This window comes from Brachionichthys hirsutus, chromosome 18 (assembly GCF_040956055.1).
Source record: "Brachionichthys hirsutus isolate HB-005 chromosome 18, CSIRO-AGI_Bhir_v1, whole genome shotgun sequence".
Lineage (NCBI taxonomy): Eukaryota > Metazoa > Chordata > Actinopteri > Lophiiformes > Brachionichthyidae > Brachionichthys > Brachionichthys hirsutus.
Window position 1 is genome coordinate 9,265,574 of NC_090914.1, and position 22,402 is coordinate 9,287,975.

The following is a 22,402-nucleotide window of genomic DNA, read 5'->3' on the forward strand; positions in this document are numbered from 1 at the left end:
TCATTAGTGGTTAAAAATCATCATTCTGCAAGGCTCAAATGAAAATTAGAAGAATGGTACCATTTAGAAATACAAATATAATAAGTTAAATTAATGACATTAAATGTTATGTATGAGAGGAATCCTTATTTGTGTAGTATAGCAACTTTAATAATTTAATTGAGTATGTTTGTCTGTTGACAGCTTGAATAGCATCTTTCTAAATGTCTGCTTTCAATGAAATTCATCTGTGGCGAGAGGATCTTGACAACTTCAAGCTTGAACTTGATTTCAGGCTGACTTCTAATCAACTGATGTTTGGCAAACCAAGACAAGACAACATATAAATCATAGATGATGCAAGAAAAAAAACCCAAATAAAATGGATAACATTCTCAACCATCATGTCAGATGAGAGTGATTCTCTCAGACGCACTTCTCCACACACACATACACACCAATCGCTGATTGCTGATAATCAATGCTGTGATTGAATCTGGGCCTGTCTGAGCAAAGCTAAAAATTAGTTTTACTTCTCTTAAAGGCATTAGCCTGCTCTAATTATGCTGAGACTGCTCAATGCTAAGCTCCATTGAGAAGAGGTTTAAAGCGGCTGAATGCCTTCTGCTGAGGCAGGGCATCTCCCGACCCCTCTTTGCATGCCCTCTGCCATGGCCTGCTGGCCTTTGTGTAACCACACAATGATGGCACCGTAGCACCACAGCCAGGGAGGGATCGTCGTCTGGTTCAGCCAATAGGAAAGCAACAAATGATGTGCATATGTGAATGTGTGTAACGCACAGGTGAATGCATATGGAGTAAATGTCTCTTAAACAGCGAGCATCTGCTCTGTGACGAACTAGAGGAGGACGTCACTCCAAAAAAGAGCCAATCAGACATTAGCTGCTTGGATTTATGCCAGGGTTTTTAGGTTTGTAAGGCTTTAGTATAAGCTGCAAAACGCAGTTTTTTGTTTACAAGTCAGCTGAGACGAGATGCCTTATACGCCGGCTGGCTTCTTCTGTGACCGGCTGATCCGGGAAAGAGAGAGGAGAGATGGGGAAGGGTCTCTGAACAAGCCCCTCCGCTTCAACAGCCAGGACTTCAACACCCTGAGGAAGGAATGCCTTCAGAGGAAGACCCTGTTTGAGGATGACTCCTTCCCAGCCACCGTGGAGTCTCTGGGCTTCAAGGAGCTCGGGCACAAGTCCAACAAGGTCAAGAACATCGTCTGGATGAGGCCCAAGGTAGGAGAAGGGATGGATCGCACATGTGGGAGGTATTATAATGATCCCCAGAAACTTGAAACCTGATTGGAAATCAAACTGCTGCTGTGGGATCTTCATGGAGATGGAGTCAAAAAGGCAACGGATGGATGTCATTTATAACTTTGTGTTATAATTGTTTGGCTTATTTGATCAGTAATCCATTTAGCGACATCTGTAACAGGTCAGTTTGTTCCTATCTATCTTTAGCAACATATGACTTTTAATTCACAGACGAAATCAATTATTGCCCTGTAATTGTGATGTTAATTCTTTGTTCAAACTGTTGCCCACAGGAAATCTGTGAGAACCCTCAGTTCATCGTTGGAGGAGCCAGTAGGACAGACATCTGCCAGGGGGATCTCGGTAAATCACGGCCTCGTGACGACGCACTACTGTCAGCTGATCCTCTGTCTTCTGTCTAATATTTTGTTTGTCCTACAATGAAATAAAATCAACCCATTATGAACCACTAGATAAAAACGTTGCCCTGCCACGGCGCTGAGGCGTCTTTCTATCGGTGAAACCCGCTGACTGGGGCAAAAACACACAAGGCAGTATGCAAAAAAACTGGTGACAACTTTAATGGAGGCTATGCAACACTGTTTGTATTCAGGCAGCTTTGGGGGCTAACAGGTAGCAAACATCCCAACGACCCCCCCCCCCCCCCCCTGGACATGGCCTCCCCATTATTGTGCTTATTCTTTTGGAAGGGAATCCAACCAGCAGCATTTCTCATTGTTGTTCATTTTAAAGGGTGAGCGCAAGGACAAAGGTGATGGAATCCATCACCATGTTGAAAAACTTACATTGTTTTCTGGGTCTGTCACACACACACACACACACACACACACACACCTGAACAATCACTAAAACACAAGCATCAGCATTCGGCAGCTGCTTTTCCCTCCAGTGCGCACAGCAGGAGACATTTATTCTATTGAAGTGTCACACTCTGCATCGTGAAGCAGGGTCCCCTGTGAAAACATATTTAAATTGGGAAAATGCATGTTTTTCAACCCCCCCCCCCTATATACGTGTTGAGTTCAGGTGAATGAAAAGACTTTCTGTGCTCAGGTGATTGTTGGTTGCTGGCGGCCATCGCCTGCCTCACCTTGAACGAGAAGCTTCTGTTCCGTGTTGTTCCCCAGGAGCAGAGCTTCTCCGAGGGCTATGGAGGGATCTTCCATTTCCAGGTCAGGGAAATGTCCTTCCTCTGTCTTGACCTCCTCAAATCGCCTCTTTAGTGGACGTTAGTCAGAGACGAATGATGTCCTCTCATCATTTTAACTTTGCAGTTCTGGCGTTACGGCGACTGGGTTGACGTTGTCATTGACGACCGCATCCCGACCTTCAACAACCAGCTGGTGTTCACTAAGTCTGCAGAGAGGAACGAGTTCTGGAGCGCCCTGCTGGAGAAGGCCTACGCCAAGTGAGTGCTGGACTGTTGGAAGACAAGAGGAACTTTTGGAGGGAGTGATTTCCAGCAGTGGAAGAAAAGCGGGGCTCAGCTACCCTCAGCTGGGGTTTCTTTGCTCCTACATTTTAACGTTTACGTTTGTTGATTGCAGTTTTGTGTCACACAGTAAATTGGATTCTTCTTGATTCAGACCATAAAATCTCTCTGAGTCACACTTTCAGGGCTTTTCCAAGACTGCACCTCTTTTGAATACCTTTTTTTCCATCAACAGCACCACTTAAAAATAAAAACTCGATTCCTATTGTGTTTCTCAACACACAGTTTCAACGTGCTTTAAGGTTGAGCGGCATTCTGCAGAGCGCTTACGTCTGCGAAGGCCGAACAATCTGCACAAAGCTTTCTGCAAATCAGTTCAGAAGTTTAAACATGATTTGGGGGGGGAGATTCTAACTGTGATGCCGTTGCTATGCAGGCTGCACGGATCCTACGAGGCCCTGAAGGGCGGAAACACCACCGAGGCCATGGAGGACTTCACCGGAGGGGTCACTGAGTTCTACGAGATGAAGGAGGCTCCCAAAGAGCTCTATAAGATCATGAAGAAAGCTCTGGAAAGGGGCTCCCTCATGGGCTGCTCTATTGATGCAAGTCATTCTCATATACTCTTGAAAAGCCGACCACGCACTTCTGGTTGAACGTTTTCTCTACTTCTAATCGTACCTTCACAGACAATCAAATGTGCACCATTTGTTTCGTCTGCAGTCGCTGGTTCCTGTTCGCTTTGAGACTCGCACTGTGACGGGGCTGGTGAAGGGTCACGCTTACTCTGTGACGGCGGTGAACGAGGTAAACGATAACACGCTTAATGCACACGGATTGATCCTGCAGAGCTTCGCAGCACAGCAAACACAGTTTCAATGTGAGCGATGCGTTCTCCTACAGTGCAGGCCGTCTCAGCACAAGGACGCCAAAGTTCGCCTGGTGCGCCTCAGGAACCCGTGGGGTCAAGTGGAATGGAACGGTCCCTGGAGCGACAAGTAAAGCGTCTTAAATCTTTATTGAAATCTCTTCAGTCTTCTTTAATCAAACTGCTTGGTTACAGCAGAGGCAGGTGGATAGTTCCTTTTTTTATTTATTACAACATTGGGTTAAATTCTTGCAGTTAAACATCTTGGAGAATTTCACCATTTTTCTCTCGGACAGTTCTAAGGAGTGGGCCACGCTCTCCAAGGCTGAAAAAGAGAAGCTGCAGCACCAGAGTGCCGAGGATGGAGAGTTCTGGTAATGTTTTAGTGCATTTTATTTATTTAGGATAGACAGCATTTAGGATGGGATTTCAAATCATCTATAAAAGTAGAGAATTTGACTAAAGGTACTGCGAACAGTGACAATCCAGAGAAACGTTGGGATATTTTCCAACTCATTAAATTCACGTAACTTTTATTTCTATTTGAACAAAATTAGAAATTTCACGAGTGCAGTCTTCGACTGAACATGAGCATATAGCCAAATGCCTTGACCTCTTCTAGGATGTCTTTTGAGGACTTCAAGAAGAACTACACCAAGATTGAGATCTGCAACCTCACCCCCGACGCCCTGGAGGATGACAAGATCCATAAGTGGACGGTTTCCGTCAACGAAGGCCGCTGGGTGAGAGGCTGCTCTGCCGGGGGCTGCAGGAACTACCCAGGTACCGCAGACGATTATAATTATCATTTATGCACATGCATTCTCATTCATTGTGTGCACGCAGCTTCGCGTAGTTCCGTTTTCCTTTTCAGAGGCTTTTCAGACAGAGCTGTTTGAGACAGAAAAGAGGGACGCTGTCCTGCAGCATCTGTTTGCTATTTTGACCAAAGACTGTCACAGATATTTCATATAAGTGTTTGGGAACTGCGTTAACTTGTGGAAAAAGAGTAGAATATGTGACCTTTAAACCCGCAGACACGTTCTGGACCAACCCTCAGTACCGCCTGCGTCTGCTGGAGGAGGACGACGACGCCGAGGACAATGAAGTGGGATGCACCTTCGTGGTGGCGCTCATGCAGAAGAACCGGCGCAAAGAGCGCAAGATCGGCGCCAACCTCTTCACCATCGGATTCGCCATTTATGAGGTGCCGTGTTCTCCCTCATCTTTGTTCTGGTGCACGTTCAAAGTATTACTAGCTTTGTAACCCTGAGAAAGCTTTTAATTCTACATCATAACACTGATGTTGTGTCTCCACAGGTGCCGAAGGAGGTAAGGGTGGCGTCGACAGGGCTCACAGAGGAGCAAACGTTTGCAAGTTAATCACCCTGTTTGCTTTTATATTTCCATGACTGGTTTTACGCTTAAAATCATTTCCGATCAATGCATCAGGCAGATTTCTGATGCAACTTAGACATCAATGAGAATACAGTATTATGTTTCAGTGAGTCCTGCATGTTAATTCCGATCCTAGACTCAAGGATGCATTTGGGATTTCAGTCCGAAAAGCAATACATTCATTGATGAGCTCTCCCTCTCCTCCAGATGCACGGCAACAAGCAGCACATGCAGAAAGACTTCTTCCTCTTCACCTCCTCCAAAGCTCGCTGCAAGTCCTACATCAACCTGCGCGAGGTGACGCAGCGCTTCCGCCTCAGCCCCGGGGAGTACGTCATCATTCCCTCCACGTACGAGCCGCACCAGGAGGGAGAGTTCATCCTGCGAGTGTTCTCTGAAAAGAGAAACACCTCAGAGTGAGTGGGTGAGGGTGACCGGGGGGGGGGGGGGGGGGGAGATGAGCGAGAGGAGGGTGAGCAGGATCATGTTAGCAGAAGTTTTGTTTTCTCCACTGGGATGGGTGTTAAAGCCACGCTGGTAATTATAGGCCTCAAAAGATTGCATTCGCTGTGATTTCCGCCTCACAAAGTCCAGCAACACTAACTGGAACTGCACGTGACAATTATCAATGAGAGAAGCCATCGATTGATCCGAAAATGTATTCTGTTCCTATAATCCCTGCATCAGTAAAAACATTGCAATAGTAATGCATTCATGTGGTGCTGGAATAATTTGAAGACGTATAAAGAAATTACAAATTCCCATTAAAGCTAATGAGAAACTGATGTTTTTTTTTTAATTTCTCTGAAGACAAGCAGTTTAAAAGTAATGGAACACAGAAAAAACTGAACAATCTTTAGTCTATTCATTGAAAAACTGCGTGTATTTTGACAAATCTTGTGTACCTGATGTGTTGTGAGTCGGACTGAGGCAGAAATCACAGCTGTCCATCTATTTTACATCTTGCATGTTAGTTTGATGATCATTACTGTAAAGCAGCAGCAGATTGATTTAGCCTAAGACATTTTATTGGTGACTGGTGGGCGGGGTCTGCTAATGAGGGCTGGGCTTGGGGCTTGGTGGGTGGGACTCAAACCTCCAAGAACAATTTTAACGGCGATTTGATTTATAGAACTGGAAGAAATCGGCCCCAGTTCGAAGCTGTTATGGAATCTTTTTTAGGACAAGCCACTTCAGATTTGGGCACGCACCGGTAAACGTTCAAAAACATTCCAATACTGCATTGCTTCAACAAACATCCATCCTCTCGCCCCACCTGCTGCCCCGGAGGACCAGACGGTACGCCTGCATCCCGATGGACCGGGATGGGACCAGGCTATTATTATTGAGTCAATAATGGCTGACTCTTCTTGAAATACCAGGAGGAGGTTGTTTTCTATGACTTTCTATTGTCCAAAATAAGACAAGTCAAGAGACGAGGCCACAGGTGGTACTGTAATAACTTTTTATTTACAGCTTTATTAAAAGGAATCATTTTGTCCAGAGTGAGTATGGGACTGTGAAACCTTAGAAACGTGAAGGTCTGTTTAAATCATCTTCCTGTTAGAATAACATGCAGTAAACAGATGAGCGCACAGGCTTGTGGTCCACATGAGATGATGATGTTGTCACCATGGTGACTGCTTGTTTGTTGGTCTTCACCCAGGGAGATAGAGAACAGGATCGAGGCCGATCATCCGGTGGTAAGCTGTTATACACAAAGCTACGTGCTACGTGCTGTGTAGGCGTCCACTCTTCGTCCTTTCATGTCTTCTTTGTCTTGCTCCTTGGTCGCTCCGTGACTCCTCAGCCAGCGCCGGCCTCAGCGGGAGAGGAGAGCGAGGAGGACCAGCAGTTCAGGACTATTTTTCAGGAGATAGCCGGCGATGTGAGTAAAAAGAGATGAAATACGCATTTAGGTTTTCATAAATGCCCCTCCTGTGTTGCTCGGTGAGTGTTTAGCAGAGACTTTAATCCATATCTCTTCCTCTACTTCTGGTCTTTATTACAGGACATGGAAATCACAGCCAACGAACTGAAGAACGTTCTCAACAGAGTGATCACGAAGCGTGAGTCCGAAGGCATTTTGTTTTTGTCGGTGAAAGACGATGGGAAGCAAGGAGATGGGAGAGGCAGGTGAAGTCTGACACTGTGTCTCCCTGCAGATAAGGACCTGAACACGGAGGGCTTCAGCCTGGAGAGCTGCAGGAGCATGATTGCTCTGATGGACGTATCCTTTGTATCGAGTGCATCGGGCTGGCTGCTCCCTCAGTAGGAGGCAGAACCTGTGGCAGGTCTGTGATGGACACACAGAAGTAGTGATAAAGGATCAAATAGAGCCCCTTTCTGTTTTGACTTGATGGATAACCCACTTAATTATGACGTAATCCACGTATGCAGAACGATCGTGACACAAATCGGAGTCAGGGATTCTCTTTATGGGAAAACCAAACGTTGATCAATACTGAAAGATGGAGGCGTTTCCTTTCTGATCGGACGCACTTAACTCCCGTCGGTTCAGATGGAGGGGACCGGCCGACTCAACCTCCAGGAGTTCAGGCACCTGTGGAATAAAATCAAACAGTGGCAGGTGGGAACGAGGGCTTATTCATCACACCGCTTCATTTACTCACAGTTAAGTTAGAAGGTGGTTTTTTTTTACATCAAATTCACACACGCTCTCTCCCAGGGAATCTTTAAGCACTACAACGCCGAGCAGTCAGGTAGCATCAGCAGCTACGAGATGAGGAACGCCGTCAACGATGCAGGTAATCACAGCACAGACAAATCAGAACGGCTTTCTGCTCATCAAAATTAAAAATATCCATGCAGATCATCTCCAGATGGAGATATGTGATATGTGTTAGTTTTATTGTTTTGTTAAAGTCGATATTAATGGAATTTATACCATTATATCTGGAAGAATGCTCAGTTCTGACTGGCTGGGATTCACTAAATGTAAACCTTGACTTCAGAAATAAATGGCAAGAATGTTTAAGGGGGGGGGGCAGCAACAATTAGTATAGTACCTCATCCTCTCCAACAGATGGCGACTGTAACACACAATCACAAGCAGGCTACACTGCCCCTCCACCTGCCCCTTTCAAGTTTAAGTTTGTAACCCATTAGTGATTATGTTGTTATTTATTGATATATTTTTATACATTTTGAGTCATATTTACACGGTTCTAACAGTAAATGTGCTGTTTTTAAACATCGTGTGCTGCAAGATGACCTTACAGATTGGAACTCACCCCTCTAAATGTTCTTGTCACTGTACAGTTATGTGTCTTGTGTCCCGCTCAGGCTTCCGTCTCAACAACCAGCTGTATGACATCATCATCATGCGCTACGCCAACGAGAACATGAACATCGACTTCGACAGCTTCATCAGCTGCCTGGTTCGACTCGAAGCCATGTTCAGTAAGTCGGCCTTCTCACCTGCCCTGTCAGTGCCTGACCCCTCTGACCCCCCCCCCACTGGTGTTGCACTGTGTTCTCCCATCATGCATCCTGTCATACACTCCAAGGCTGGGCCAGAACCTTCCCATTAAAGATTACACAATTGGTACAAATGATCTAGAAGCATGAAGCTTCATAAATCAGGCCATTCAGAAATTTCCCAGGATATTTTTGACAACACTCCCTGACCCTTTATATCTGTGAAGAATTTATATCTCAGATATTTTGGTTTGGCGCATCACATAGTGAGATTTTGAGTGTGAAACTATACAGCTTTGCTCACAAATTCCAACTCATTAACACCTTGTGGATTAAATCCATTCACACGTTTCAAAATTGTAAAGCCAAGTCCAGAGAAATATTAAAACTGAAGAGGTTGCAGCTAAAAAACAACAACAGTCCCTTTTGCCAGAACACTTGTACAGTATTTTCTATTTACGATCCATTAGCTCCACAGCAGCTGCTATCGCGGTCACACCTGTGTTGAATCAGATGCAATGTGATGTTTTTTTTATTTTTATTTTTATCTCTCCAGGGGCATTCCAGGCATTTGATCAGGATGGAGACGGGACAATCAGACTCAGCGTCCTGGAGGTAAGCGCCATGACAACCCGTTAAGATGTTCCTCTGCCCTGCAGACACCTGAGATCGTCGCCTGAGTGAAGAGTCAACCTGCAGCGAAAGCTTCTCAGCAGTAATGAATCTTTTCCTGCTTCCATCTGCAGTGGCTCCAGTTAACCATGTACGCCTAAGAGGGCCCCCCGCCTTCTCCCAGGTGAGCCGGAACTGCCAGCCTTTACCTCAACACTCGGTGTGACCGATGGTCGTCAGCTCTCATCCACGCCACATCCAGCCTTCCCCGCCTCCACATCTAACCATCTTCAGTTTCTCACCTTTCTAGCCCCCCCCCCCCGTTGGTTTTTTTTTCTGCTCGTCCTTCACGTTTTATTGAAATATCAGTATCTTCTTACAGCCGCTAGCTCGTACTCTCAGGCGTCAAACACATACAACCTCCATTTTTCTGTTGCAATACCTCACAGAACCCGCCTATGTTGTTCATCCCAGTGAACTGGGCTCACTGGTGGAATAAACTTGTGAACCACTCCTACACTGAACTGTTATATTTCCCCCCCCACCTCCCAAAACCGAAAAGCAAACAACAGGAATGAGCCTTCGTGTGGATGAGCTTGTATTTAAACATCAACGTATTTGACAGAATATGGATAATCGGTTGGACTGCAGCTTTTTTTCTTTTTGTGATTTTCCTATGAAGGCTTTGGTCAAATGAGTGTTCTGCATTTTTAACCATTTTAACCCAATAAATTAATGTGTAGTTATTGCTTTGACTGCGTCACCAGTGGATCTGATGGGAAACAATCTCGTATAGAAGACACGGAACACTTCCATAATACTGTCATTTCTTTTATTATTAACAATGTTTTGTTTATTGCCCGTTCCTAAAAATATCTCATCAAAATCTTCATCAACAACTGAAAAACGTAAAGACTCAGGAATGCCAGGTGAGAGGTGAACTGCACACTTTCTCCAGGCACGAACGGCGAGCGGACGACTCGAGAAGAAGGTGAAACATGCAAACGAGAGCGTTTTGTACCGGTTTAAAAAGAAATGGCTTTGCACAAACTATTTGGGGGTTGAGGTATGGCATGGGAGATGAATCCTAATTCTTCTCCTCCAACTCCTCCAACAAACACCTCCTCAAAACGTCCTTCACCTCTACGATTTATGAGAAGACTACCTTCGCTGTGGAAAACGCCACCTTCAGCTTGATGCATCAAATCTAAAAAAAAAAAAAAAAGGCAAAGACACAAATGCCGTAAAACTAGCATCTCACACGCACTCCTTGGCTTCATCCGTCTATTGAAGATGCCGGAACACACACGCAGCGTCAACCCCGTCTCATCACTGCAAACGGTCACAACACGGTGCCATCGACCGAGCAACGGGAAAATAAACCGCCGACAAAACCGAGAGATTGTTAGACGTCTGTTTTCTGTCTTTTAAAAAATAAAATCAAAACCCAAAAAAGAGTCAAAACACGTCACCACGCCGTGGGCGACTAAACCTTTCACTTCTAAACACTCTGTACTGCCATAAAGCGAGTGAATCAGCAACTTGGTAGAAGAAAAGTCATTAAAGGTCGCTCGACATGACACATCACAACTACGCAACAATAAAAACATCTCTTAGCCCATGCCATATTGTCACCGACCAATCAGAAGGAGATTGCTGGAGTCCGTCGCGGTTCCGACGGGAAAGCGGAGCAAAGCCCTCTCACGCTGGCAATGCCGAGACGACTTTGGTAAAAGTCTCTTTGTCGTAGTTTGGTCAGGGATCAGAGAAAGAGACGCAACGGGGGGCGTGTTGTGTAGAACGTAAAAAACAACAAGAACAACGACCCTCCTATTGTTACTGAATTATGGTTGGATTCCAACACCGACACGAAGGATGGAGTCATCAGACGCCACTCATCTGCCGAGACGAGTGGGTCGCACGAATATCCCCCAATATGGGAGGTTAACAGCGAGGGGTGAAGGTAGCAAGGAAGGGAAGGGGGCTGAGGGGAAAACACAAGTTCCCATCGCCACCCTCATGGCTCCATCTCCTCCTCAGCGTGTTTCTGCATGTGCACCAGCATCACCTGCAAGCAAAACGGGAAATCTGAACGTGAGTCCAACGAAGCCAATGTCCTCCTCTGCGTCCTCAGAATAGTTGAAATACCTTCTTGGAGCTGGCGCGTGTGCTGAAAAACTCCTCGCAGTTTTTCCAACGGCACTTGAGCGTCTGGGATTTGGCGCCGGCGTGGTCGTTGATCAGGTGCTGCTGCAGATGCTCCGCCATGCCGAACACCAGCGAACAGCCGTGCCACTGCCAACAAAACACAACGGGATTGGAGTCCCTCAGAGGAACAAAATCTGCTTTTAAAAATGGCCGTTCCGTGACCATCCCTTCATCCGAGTGAACTCCTCGTCTTACCCAGCAGTGGTGGTTTTGCAGCAGGTTCAGCTTGACGGCCTGCACGCTTCCGTCGTAGCAACCCGTGTAGATCTGGAAGAGGAAATAAAACCGCGCTAGGAGGTCGTAGCTCGGACGTGTAATGCGTGTCGAAGGTCAAACTTTTCCGGGAGAAGGCGTCTCACCATATTCTTGTGGATCGACATGCACATAACCATGTCCTTGTGTCCGCCGTAGACCTGCAGCTGCTCCTGAGACTGTGGACAGAACGACATATTTAGACGTCTTAATAAATACGCACAACCTTCACATCTAAACTTAAAAGAACAAGACGGATGCTTCAAGGAGGCAGACCTGGAGGTCGTAGACGCGCACCAGTTTGTCCAGACAGGCGGTCACCATCACCTTCCCCAGGATGGTCACCACGGTAACAGCGTGACTGTGGCCCTTATAGACGCGCACCAGCTCTCCTGTCTGCAAGAGCCGCAGGGGCGGGGGGGGGGGATAAACCGTGATGTCATTTATTAATGTGTCTGAAACATCACAACTCGTGAGACAACTGCTCAAGGACTGCGCTTGAAGGACTCACATGGATGTTGTGTGTGTAGACGCACTGGTCACTGGAGCCGCTGAACACCAAGTCATTGACCACCTGAGAGACAGAAATAGGACAGACATCAGCAGTCACTAAATTCTAATCAAAGGTAACAGTGATGATGATGATTATGTCATTATGATGTACTGTATATGGAGTTATGAGAATTGCAACTTCTGTCAGATCTTTTTGCTCAAACTGAGCAAAAAAGTGAGTTTGGACACGCTGTCCGTCGTTCCCTGCACTGTTTGTTTCTTTGCTGCATTCCAGCATTCTTCCTACACTGACAGTCAAAGAAGTCGCATCACCGTCACGCTTCATAAATATTGAAACAGAACTATGACCGTCACTGAACATTTTCCACCTCGATAGCTCCACATCCGGACGGTCCCGATCGGTGGCCTGTTTAAGACGTGATTAGGACTCCTGCGCACGTGGACCCGAGCCTCCTGAAGGAGGAGCAGCACCGACGCCTCGCTGAGGCATCACGTCAGCCTGGCGTCTCACACGCAGGGTTCAGTTCTTTCCACAAACAATGACTAATATTCTATTCCGTAATAATTTGGGACAATGCCACGACCTGAACGTGACGTGGCTGAGGTCACGCTACCTCCATGCAGAGGACGGTCTTGGTGTGTCCCTCCAGGGAGCGCAGCAGCAGGCCGTTCTTGGCGTCTCTCACGCTGATGGTGCTGTCGTAGGAGCCGACCAGCAGGATCCTCCGGGCTCCTTCCTGGGTTGACGCGAGGCAGCTCACGGCCCGCGGCCCGTTGCAGTCAAACACATCCGCCTGCTTATTTGTCTGAACAAATAATTGCAAAGCAGAGATGAAAGTACTTGAAAGAGTCCGCCGCTCGTTTCTGCCTTTTTTTCTGGACACATTTTAGGACTCCGGATGACTCACCCGGAGGTCAAAGGTCACCACCGTGCCATTTGCCAGACCTGCGTACAAAGACTTCCAGCGACTGTGGAGGCAGAGGACTCTGTCTGCCAGAGAGAACTGCTGCTCCAGTTCTCCAGTCTGGGAAAGAACATCCAGAAATGAGTCAAGTTCATTTCTCACCGAGACGGAAACAGCTGAAATCCACCAGATGAATGCAAAGCACAAGAAAAGACTCACTCGACGTGTGATTGATTGATTTTTAAGACCGCAGATACCATTTAATCCGATTGGAGGTGGTCACCTTGAGTCTGTAGCAGCAGATGGTCTGGTCACTGGACCCAGAATAAAGGCGATGATGCAAAGACGGCGCTGCAGACACCAACAAGCAGCTCACTTTGGAGCTGTGACCATCAAACACGCCAACGCATTTATGGCTCTGCAGCGGAAAGGACAGAGAACACAACTCCGTTTTGGATTCACCTCCACCCTCGAAAAAAGAGAATTTAAACAGACGCAGGTCCGACCAAATCCAACGTCCTTCATCGACACCCACCACGAGGTTGAAGGCTTTGACGGTCCGGTCCCCGGAGCACGTGTACAGGGTCCCGTTGTGGGCGTGCATGGCGTTCACTGCCTCCTGGTGGCCCACGAACGCACCCTCAGTGGGCAAGGCATCCTCACTGCAGTCAGATGACGCATCTGTGAAGCAGGAGATACACAAAAAATACACATTAGCACCAATAAAATAAAGAGAAGGTAGGTGCTTAAAGTCATAATGGCATTTAAATCCAAAATAAAGAGGACCTCTTATTTGTTGCATACATCATTCAAAATGTAAAACCGTCAATGTGAACATACCTGATGGCATCTTTGATATCTTGGCCAATATGGTGACGCCCTGAATGTCACTGTGGGGTCAAAAAGAGATGATGACCCCCTCCCCATATCGACTTTGGAAGAATGAAAGTGGTGGAAAATGAATCCTGAACGCGCAGGACGATTCTCACCTGTCAGAGGATTTACATATTTCCATATCACTGGTGGAGGTGACCTCGTTGCAAGCCAGGCTCTGCGGCTCCGGTCTGGTGGTGTCTTGCATCTGGGGTGGGGAGGATGCATCCAGGTGGGGCTTCAGGGAGGCTGGAGCAACTTCCATGCTTTCTACTGAATCCAAGTGTATCGCGAGGTCAGCGGGGGCCACCTGGGGAAGCTTCACCGCGCATTTAGCGGACTCTGGATTTATGTTCTCAGGTTTTACAGCTGGCCGCTGCTTCTCGGAGGCCTCCTCGCCTCCCTCCGTGTTTGCGCGGCCATCTCTATCTTCGGCGGGCGGTGTGGAGGTGCTGACCTGCGAGCTCCCACTCGGCCTCCTGCGTGGTTTAACCCACTTCAACCTCAAGGCCTCTCCGTCTAGCTCGGTGTCGCTGCTCTCGGGGTGCTCCGTCCCTTGGGCCTTCTTCAGCGACTTCCTCTTTTTCAGCTTCCTGACTCGCTTGCCGTTTCTCAGTTCCGACGGAGAAGCCGGCGTGTTGATTGAAGCGGGGGCCGGCGGGGGCAGGAAGGACTTTGTGTCAGCACAGTCAACAACACTCCCCGCATCAGAGTCCTTCCTACTGGCTGAGAGGATCTTCATGGGAGGTTTGATGTCAGGTGCAGGGCAGTTCCTCGAGGTTTGCACGCCCCTGTCGGTCCCAGTCAGACCTGACAAACTCTCTCTGCCGTCTGCAGGTTCGCCAAAGTTCTCCCAATCATGTTCGGCTTTGCAGGGCAGTGCAGGAGGAGACGGCTGGAAGTCATGGGCGGGAGCTGCAGGAGTTTCAGGAACATATGGATAAATGCGCCGCAATTTTTTATTGATATGAATAAAATGTGTTTTTTCTTTGTTACCTGGCGGCGCGGCTGAAGGAGGGGCGATTTGCAGCTCTGGAGTAGTGCTGTGAGCAACGTGGGTTGCGTTTCCAGCGGGATCCAGGTCTGAGCTGACGTGGAGAGGAGACCGAGGCTCCTGCTTGATGGTGTGGGGGAGGTTGGGGGAGACACGCGGGCTGAGGGCAGCGGCGGTGTCTGTAATGGAGGGGAATGCGATGGTGGACGGGGGGTGCAGCACAGCTTCCGCTGAATCCATCTTGCCTTCGTCCAGTTTGGTCAGAGGTGCTTCCTCCCGACTGCCTGTAGAACAAAGACGTTCATTATTTATTGCAGTTTAAGATTATTGGAAGTTGCCATTCAACCAAACCCGTGTACCTTGCATATCTTTCAGCAGCTCGATGCGTTGGTTTCTCAGCGAGTTCATCTCTGCGATCATCTGAATCACGACAAAATCACAAGACACTCGTGAAAAAGTGAATTAGGAAAATGAGCGTAAACGGGAACAAATATTTATCAAAAACACAAACAAATAAAAGACAACGCCTTCTTACCTGCTCTTTCACCGCCATGAGACGCTGCACCTCTATGTAGCAGGCCTGCAGGGCAGCCTGGGCCTGGATCAGGGAGGTGTCCATGGTCTGCAGGCAGCCACACAGCTCTTCCTCTCGCAGGGACACAGCCAGCAGCCGATCGATCCGTTGCCGCTCTGCACAGAAAGCAAACGATGCTCGTCACACCATGGGCCATGCAGTAGAACAATTCATAAAGTTTGACAAACGTTTAACGTATCAGAAGAACAATACAGGATATACACGACTTCATTAACGCAAAATAAACACACACAAACCTTTTTTGGATTTGAGCTTCCTTCTTTTGTTATTGTGCTCCAAGAAAGCCGTTTCTGCACTTTGAACATCCTACAGAGGTGAAGGAAAAGATTGTGATAATCATAGCTACGCATCTTGACCTCCATGTGACCTTTTATTCAAATATTTATTAATTAAAGTAGACAAATACATGTGGTTGGATTTGAAACAGTACTCCGCAGACTTAGCATTAGCATAATGCTTCCAAACTCGAGTATAAAAACAGAGGCAGCAGAGCCAGGGTCGCCGTTCCTCCCCGTGAAAACATGCTGACGCTTTGGAAAAGGATTCCGATGTTGTCACTAGTGAGTAATGGAGTCTTCCCTTTTACTCACCGCAGTTGCTCTTCTCCTCTTTCCTGTTCCATGGCCGTCACACAGCTCGGTTCCTGAGCTGCTGTCCCCCAGTACTGAATCAGAGCGTAGGGGGGCCTCCGTCGCTGCTGATGGTAGCTCATCCGGCTGCTTCTGTGCTTTAGCGTCAAGGATCTGCTCTACCTCTCGGGGATTCCGGTTGTCTTTGTTCCCGTCTGCGAACATAGCGCTGGGCGAAACAGAAGATTCACGCTTCACAGAGATGAGGCTGCCAGCGTTAGCCATTTCTGGGGTCTCCTTTGGCTTCAGGGGGGAGTGAGCGGAGGCCGGGGCCAGGCTGCTCTCTGATAAGGAGCGTTTTCGGGGGGCACCTGAAGAGGAGGTGTCCATCATCGAGTCCCAGTGGAAACCCTCTAGCAGGCGAATGCCGTCCTCCTCCTGGTCTAACGGCACCATCTCTATCCCAAACCTGGAAGACAGAAAACCAACAGGAGACGACATGAGCAGAGCAAAAAATCAATATTAAAAGAACGTGTCACGTGAGATCAAAGTTTCACCTGGGCATGCCTTTTCCTTTGTCTTGCTTCTTCCTGACTTCCTGGTACACCTGGTCCCAGTTCACACTGCGGCGAGATCCGGAGGAGCTGATGAGTTGCCGTACGGTGGGTTTGAGTCCCGAGTCTTTTTCTGTGTCGCTTTTCCGCCACTCGCTCAGGTTGCGCACTCGTCTGGCGATGTTCAGGTTGGGCTCGTGGCTCCCAGCTTTGCTCTTGGGGCTGATGTGTTTGGTCAGGTCACGTTTCAAGACAGGAAGCAGGTCAAGTTTGGAAAGGCTCGGAGTGTTTGAGCCGGAGAGCAGCTGACCGGCTTCGACGCTTCTGGACGTGTCACTTTCGGAGCTCTGCCCGTATTCGACAGCCTGCATGGCCTCATCCGGGGCAGCTGTTTCCTCGACTTGTTTCCTGCTCCCTTCCTGATCTCTGTTTGAGGCTGCAGGTTCTGACCTCTCCGTTGTAGAGGTGCTAACCTGCAAAGACTGAAGGAAGTGACTGCTGTCTGAAGACCGGAACGCCGAGTCAGGTAAATTTGATTTAGCTCTCTTCTGCCTACAGCCGCTTTGTTTGTTTACTCCAATCTCTGCCATTGCAGTAGTCTTTTTTCTAGCGTTATCCAACGAGCTCTTCCTGTCTAACACAATCTGTCTGGCTGCAGCCAATATTTCTTTCTTTGATTGAAGGGGTTCATTCTGTGAAACCTGGGGACAGAGCCCGCCCGGCTTCGGGTTTGATTTGGCCTGTGCTTGACCGGAGGGCACGTTGAGTTGAGCTCCGCAGCTGAGACCAGAGTTCGAGGGCTTCTTCTGACTTCTGTGGGGCATCGGCTTATTTGCCCTCTGATTGGAGGAGCCTGACGCAGAGCTGTGGTTTCCGTCTCTCTGAGCGCTACTGCTTCTGCTACTCCGAGCTACTGGATCAGTTTTAGGATTCTTTTTATGCCCGTTTTCTTCCACCACATTTGGACCACTGGAGGTCAACTGCTTTGGTTTCTGCTCGTGTTGAGCCTTCCTCTTAGAAGCACCAGGTTCTGGTGCTTTGTCTTGCCTCTGGGGTTTGGGGACATTGGAGCACTTTTCAAATGAGTTTAGGTTGGCGTTTTTATGAGACGCAGCTTCAGAACCTTTTGCGACTGGATAGGGTGACCAGCGACAGGATTTGTCTAACTTTGGATTACTACCAAAGTTCTTAGAGCTCTTACTGCTGGTGTGGTCAAGTTCCACTGTTTGTTCTTCCCCGTTCTGAAGTCTACTTCCCCACTGACCTCCCTTGTCATTGCCTGTATTTTGGAACTTTTTAAACGGCTGTGCAAATAAATTTGGAGGCGCTGGGTACATTGAAGTGGGGCCACCTCTTTGTAGGTTCTGGGAAATATTGTTTCGGCCATAGAGCCCATTGCTACTGCCTCCATTGCTGAGCCAAGGCAGCCGGTTCCGCTGATAGCCGGAGAACGTGCCCTGACCACAGTGCTCGCTGCCCCAACCTTTCTGCCTATGTAAGCTTCCACCTGCAAACCCTCCAGATTCCCGTTCCTGGAAATTGGGAGGCTCCTGAGCATGCCAGGTGGCGCTCTTTCCCTGTCTATCGTGATACCAGGGCCTTGCCTCCTCTTCCCTGGCGTCATATCCCCTGTTCCAGAACCAAGAACTTTGGTGACTGGACCCACTAAACCCGTGTGATGGATTCTGCCACGTACAATCCAGCCGGTAACGCTCCTTAGCTTCCTTTAGCCTCTGCTGTTGAAGCTCCGCCTTTCGCTTTCTATCCTCTTCTTTTGCGAGCTTTGCCGCAGCAGCCTCCTTGTCTTTTCTACAAACAAAAAGCAGATATATTTTAAGATATATTTAAGATATATTCTGCATACTCACTGGTATCCATTCAAGTCACTGTGTTCAATCAGAATCAAGAAGAGCTGAAGGCCAGATTTAAACTACAATCACACTTCCAGGGGAAATCTGTGGGATTTCAGTACCGAGAGGTCGGGATTAAAGCTTCTGCCCGTGCTTTACCATTTCAAGACGCGGCATTTTAGATCTCTGTGAGTGGAGCCGTGCTTTATTTAGGCTGCGGGCCTGACATACGACGCTGACCGCAGCTCGGCTTCAAGCAGCTGCTAAAACAAGTCTGTGAGCGCTGCTGGGCAAAATGTGACTATACATGTACACAAACAAGTAATGGTAAGCTAACACTTACCTTCACATACAGGGTTCAATCGCATTAACCAATGCCATATTGAATGATTACCCAAAGTACTACAAATACTACAACTTTTTGGTTATTTTAAAGCAACAATCACTGTTTTTGCTGAAAACATGATAACGTCATAAACATTGTTCAACACCTTTAACTGTCTTACCGGATCTTTTCTCTTCTCTTCTCAATCAGATCCACCAAAACCTGATCGAAGTAGTCCTTGTCCAGGTCATTCCCAGCCTGCCCATGTTCTGAAGCCTGCACATTTTGCTTGTGCATAGGGCTGGAAATGTGGCTGGCATAATCAGTCAGGCTCACCACCGTTTCCTTGCATAATCTACACTCGTGTCCACAGTCCCTGGGGAGAGAGGGCGAGAGTGGGCGGTCAATCGTTCCTTCGGGCATTGCTCTGATCTAGTCTGGACGGACGTCCTTGTCTGCGGAGCCTGCAGCAACGCACTCCGGCTCCGCTTTCTGTTACTTCAAAGTCAAAGTAAAATCAGGAAAGGAGGATACTCGACAATCCTGAGAAAATAACTTGTCCAAATTCTCTATATCGGTCACAGATCAGGAGGTAGCTAACTTAGAATTTTCTCTCGTTAAGTTTAAAGTTAAGATAAATCTTGATCTTCCTGATCTTGTTTTTCGTTTCTTTAGCAGGCCATCGGTGGGACGGCAGGAGAAGCAGCCAGGCTGGACCGGGCCAGCGTGCTAGTTTTCTGTCCGGACACGACAACCAGCCATGCGGCAGAGCACTGGGGCGTGTGGCGGGGAGCGAGGCAGAGCGCTATTGCGCTTTCATGATGGTGTCCGCTGCGCTCTGAGACTCTACAGAAGGCACCGTCTGTATTTGACCTCACGCTCCTCCACCATGCCCCCCCCCCCCACCCAGGCCAGAGTGTGTTAATAGAACAGGGTGAGCATCCTGCTGACCAATCCAAAGCAAAGCCCGTGTAACTGGAGCATGTGCAGCTGCTCATAGCCTCCGCTTGAAAATCCTTCCCAAGTATGTCATCTTATGATTCCGACAGAGGCCGCGACTCTCCTCTCTCACATTTCTGTTCAAATCTGTGTCAGGGCTCGTTGCTATTTCCTGACCACCCGTGAAGTTGGCATTTTAGAGCGCACACCAGCCTGGCATAGCAACTTGAAGAGGTTTTCTTTTTCTTATATTAGCTGCTAACTGGTGCTAGCTAACTTTGGAGTCTTTTAGTCGTGTGTCGCACACAAAACATGCCATCAAAACCTCACATCCTACATCACAGTCCAGCAATAGGGCTGCGTAAAAGGGCCAATTGACTTCACCTACATCCTTATCAATGTGTAACTGAAGCTACGCTTCACTTCAGGCCCCTCTTATCTCAACAATCGGCTGCATACTTTTCATAACCTACTTGGGAGTCACAAGATGGCCAGCTGCCTTCTATCGGTCATGCGTGCTGTTCTGGAGAGATTGTGTCTAAATATATTTGCCACAGCGGTGGCAGCTGCCCATATAGAGGATCCTCTTTCCTGAAAACTGTAATGAACGCGTGCCTGTGTGCACACGTGCATCCTGACCCAAATCCAAATCGACACAACCATTTAAACAAAGTCAAACATTTTGTTTTAACGCCACCAACTCACTTCTACACAGAATCTTGAACACAAGGTCATTGCCGGTCATCACGCGCAACAGTTTGCCGTGTTGTGATGCCCAAAGCCTGACTCATTTTCATTTCAAATTATTTTCAGAAGAAAAATTAGTCATATTATAAATATTAATGAGTAATAATATAAATAATAAATGTGCTTTGTTTTTTGTTTTTTTTGAGAAATCTCACCGGCCTTTCAGCTTCTCCAGCTCACGGTGGTGCAGCATACTTCTCATGTGTTCATCCATTTCCTGCACAGGGAAAGTCAAGCTTTTCTTTAAGGGATATATGACTTCTACTCTCCTGACAATTTAAACATTTTAATGTAGGCGGTAGATGACACATATTGATCCCAGAGAGGGTGAATTTACATTTAAATATAAAACCATGCACCTCAAAATTGATCTTGCTTTCAAATCTGAACACTAGAAAAGGCTTACCCGCTTGGAAATATGGACGGTCTCACAGAGGATGCACATTCTGTTTCTCTCCATGTTGTTCACAAACTGAAATCAGCCCATTACTGTCAAAAAAATAAACATTTATTTTAACAAGACTCAACAATAAAAGCGGCATATTCATTGATTATAATTACTAGAACTGATCAATCATTTTAGTCATTTTTTTAAAGCAAAAAATGTAATCTGGCTCCTTTGATATCTTCTAAACTTTATAATCAATCATGAAAATAATAAGATTGATAACCCGTATTCACAGGACACGGCGACACAGTTCTACAATATAATCCTGAATTATAAACATGTGTGGTTTAATTACTACCTATTGAAAAACAATTCTGTGAAGTTCATGCACTTTATGTCTGCATCAGAGCTCTCATCAATAATTCGGACCAGCTCAGGGGCAGAGGCATTTAACAACATGCCAGAGGACCACATTTCCAGTTTCAATGACAAATATAACTTGCAGCTTTCAAAGTTGCTCAACGGAAACAAGATGTTTATTTCACATCTACATTGCATTTAAAAACTATATCGATCTTACTGTAGGGATGGCTCCCATCCGTATAATTAAGTTGGTTGGTTGTTAGCCTAGCTGCGGCTAGCACCTCCGTAATATTAAGCACACTGTATTATGGCGTTTCAAAAATAAGTTGAAAGCAAACAAGGATGCCAGCAGACCCTAACCCTAACCCATATGACCCCCCCGATAGAAAACAACTGTAAGCTAAGAGCTAAAAACATTTAGCTAATGGGCTAACAAACTAGTAGCAGCATGCTAACTAGCAATACAACAACTGCACCGCGAGCTAATACGGTTCAGTATTTCTAAAAATCATTATGCAGTAGAAAAATACTATTTGATACGTGACTTCTAGATACCTGTATAAGATCCAAATGTATGTGAGAGTGACGTAAATGTATGTTTTCCATCCAGTACTGAAGCTAACAGCATCCTCTTCAGCCTCGACCCCAACCTGAGCCAGACACTAGGAGGCGTTCACGAACATCCCTCCTCAGTACAATCAACAGTGTTGCGTTCAAGGTTCTTCCGGTCAATTTTAGCTAAGCCATTAAATCAAACTGTGCAGCTTTAGCTTTATGGACATTCCTAATTTATATGTATGCGGATACTTCTCAGGAAGCCAAGATGGTCCAGCGCCAGTGAAATGTTCTGTGGTGTCGGGGTTAACACCCTTAATGCTCAGCTGAGGCACCTGTCATACAGGTTTATATGTCGGCTGCATGACTCAAGGAATGACATCATCAGAACACTGACTCAGCCAAGCCTAAGTGCTGTGAAGTTTAACTCAGGTATTTGGTGTCATTGGTACCTGATGTTATTATAGGATTACTGTGTTTACTGTGTAAACGTTGTAAATGTTGTAAATGTTATGTGTGCTTTTTAATTGGACCATTGTGTCTGCAATAAAGATTTGATTGATTGATTGATTGATATATGGAAAAAAGACTAACTTAAAAGCTTTAATATGTGATGTGTCGTGTATAAACCTGGCTGCATGTTGCTTAAAGAAAATGCCCATAAAGATATGTTATTACATTAATTTTATTATTATTAAAGTAACTCCAGCAATTCATTTCTTTGTCCATAAAATGTTTTGACAATATAATTGT

General features: G+C 46.8%; 2 protein-coding genes across 2 annotated transcripts; one reads left to right on the forward strand and one right to left on the reverse strand.

Annotated features, from left to right (window-relative positions):
• Positions 1-974: 974 nt before the first annotated feature.
• Positions 975-9,821, forward strand: capn3a (calpain 3a, (p94)). The gene is made up of 21 exons (XM_068751644.1): positions 975-1,226; positions 1,541-1,610; positions 2,322-2,440; positions 2,543-2,676; positions 3,137-3,305; positions 3,424-3,507; positions 3,604-3,698; positions 3,865-3,942; positions 4,191-4,351; positions 4,606-4,775; positions 4,889-4,900; positions 5,174-5,382; positions 6,633-6,669; positions 6,777-6,854; positions 6,978-7,035; positions 7,132-7,196; positions 7,488-7,556; positions 7,656-7,734; positions 8,273-8,389; positions 8,964-9,022; positions 9,154-9,821. Exons 1-21 carry the CDS (start codon positions 975-977, stop codon positions 9,178-9,180), a joined length of 2,142 nt encoding a protein of 713 aa, XP_068607745.1. The 3' UTR covers positions 9,181-9,821.
• A 13-nt stretch (positions 9,822-9,834) lies between these two features.
• On the reverse strand, positions 9,835-20,803 carry znf106a (zinc finger protein 106a). Its single transcript, XM_068751643.1, has 21 exons — positions 20,750-20,803; positions 20,499-20,560; positions 18,839-19,033; positions 16,486-18,291; positions 15,950-16,397; positions 15,596-15,665; positions 15,300-15,454; positions 15,124-15,184; positions 14,767-15,048; positions 13,887-14,685; positions 13,738-13,787; positions 13,433-13,578; positions 13,181-13,315; positions 12,901-13,017; positions 12,607-12,798; positions 11,991-12,053; positions 11,756-11,875; positions 11,587-11,658; positions 11,423-11,494; positions 11,168-11,314; positions 9,835-11,087 (listed from the first exon to the last, which is right to left on the reverse strand). Exons 1-21 carry the CDS (start codon positions 20,801-20,803, stop codon positions 11,037-11,039), a joined length of 5,097 nt encoding a protein of 1,698 aa, XP_068607744.1. The 3' UTR covers positions 9,835-11,036.
• Between the last annotated feature and the right edge of the window lie 1,599 nt (positions 20,804-22,402).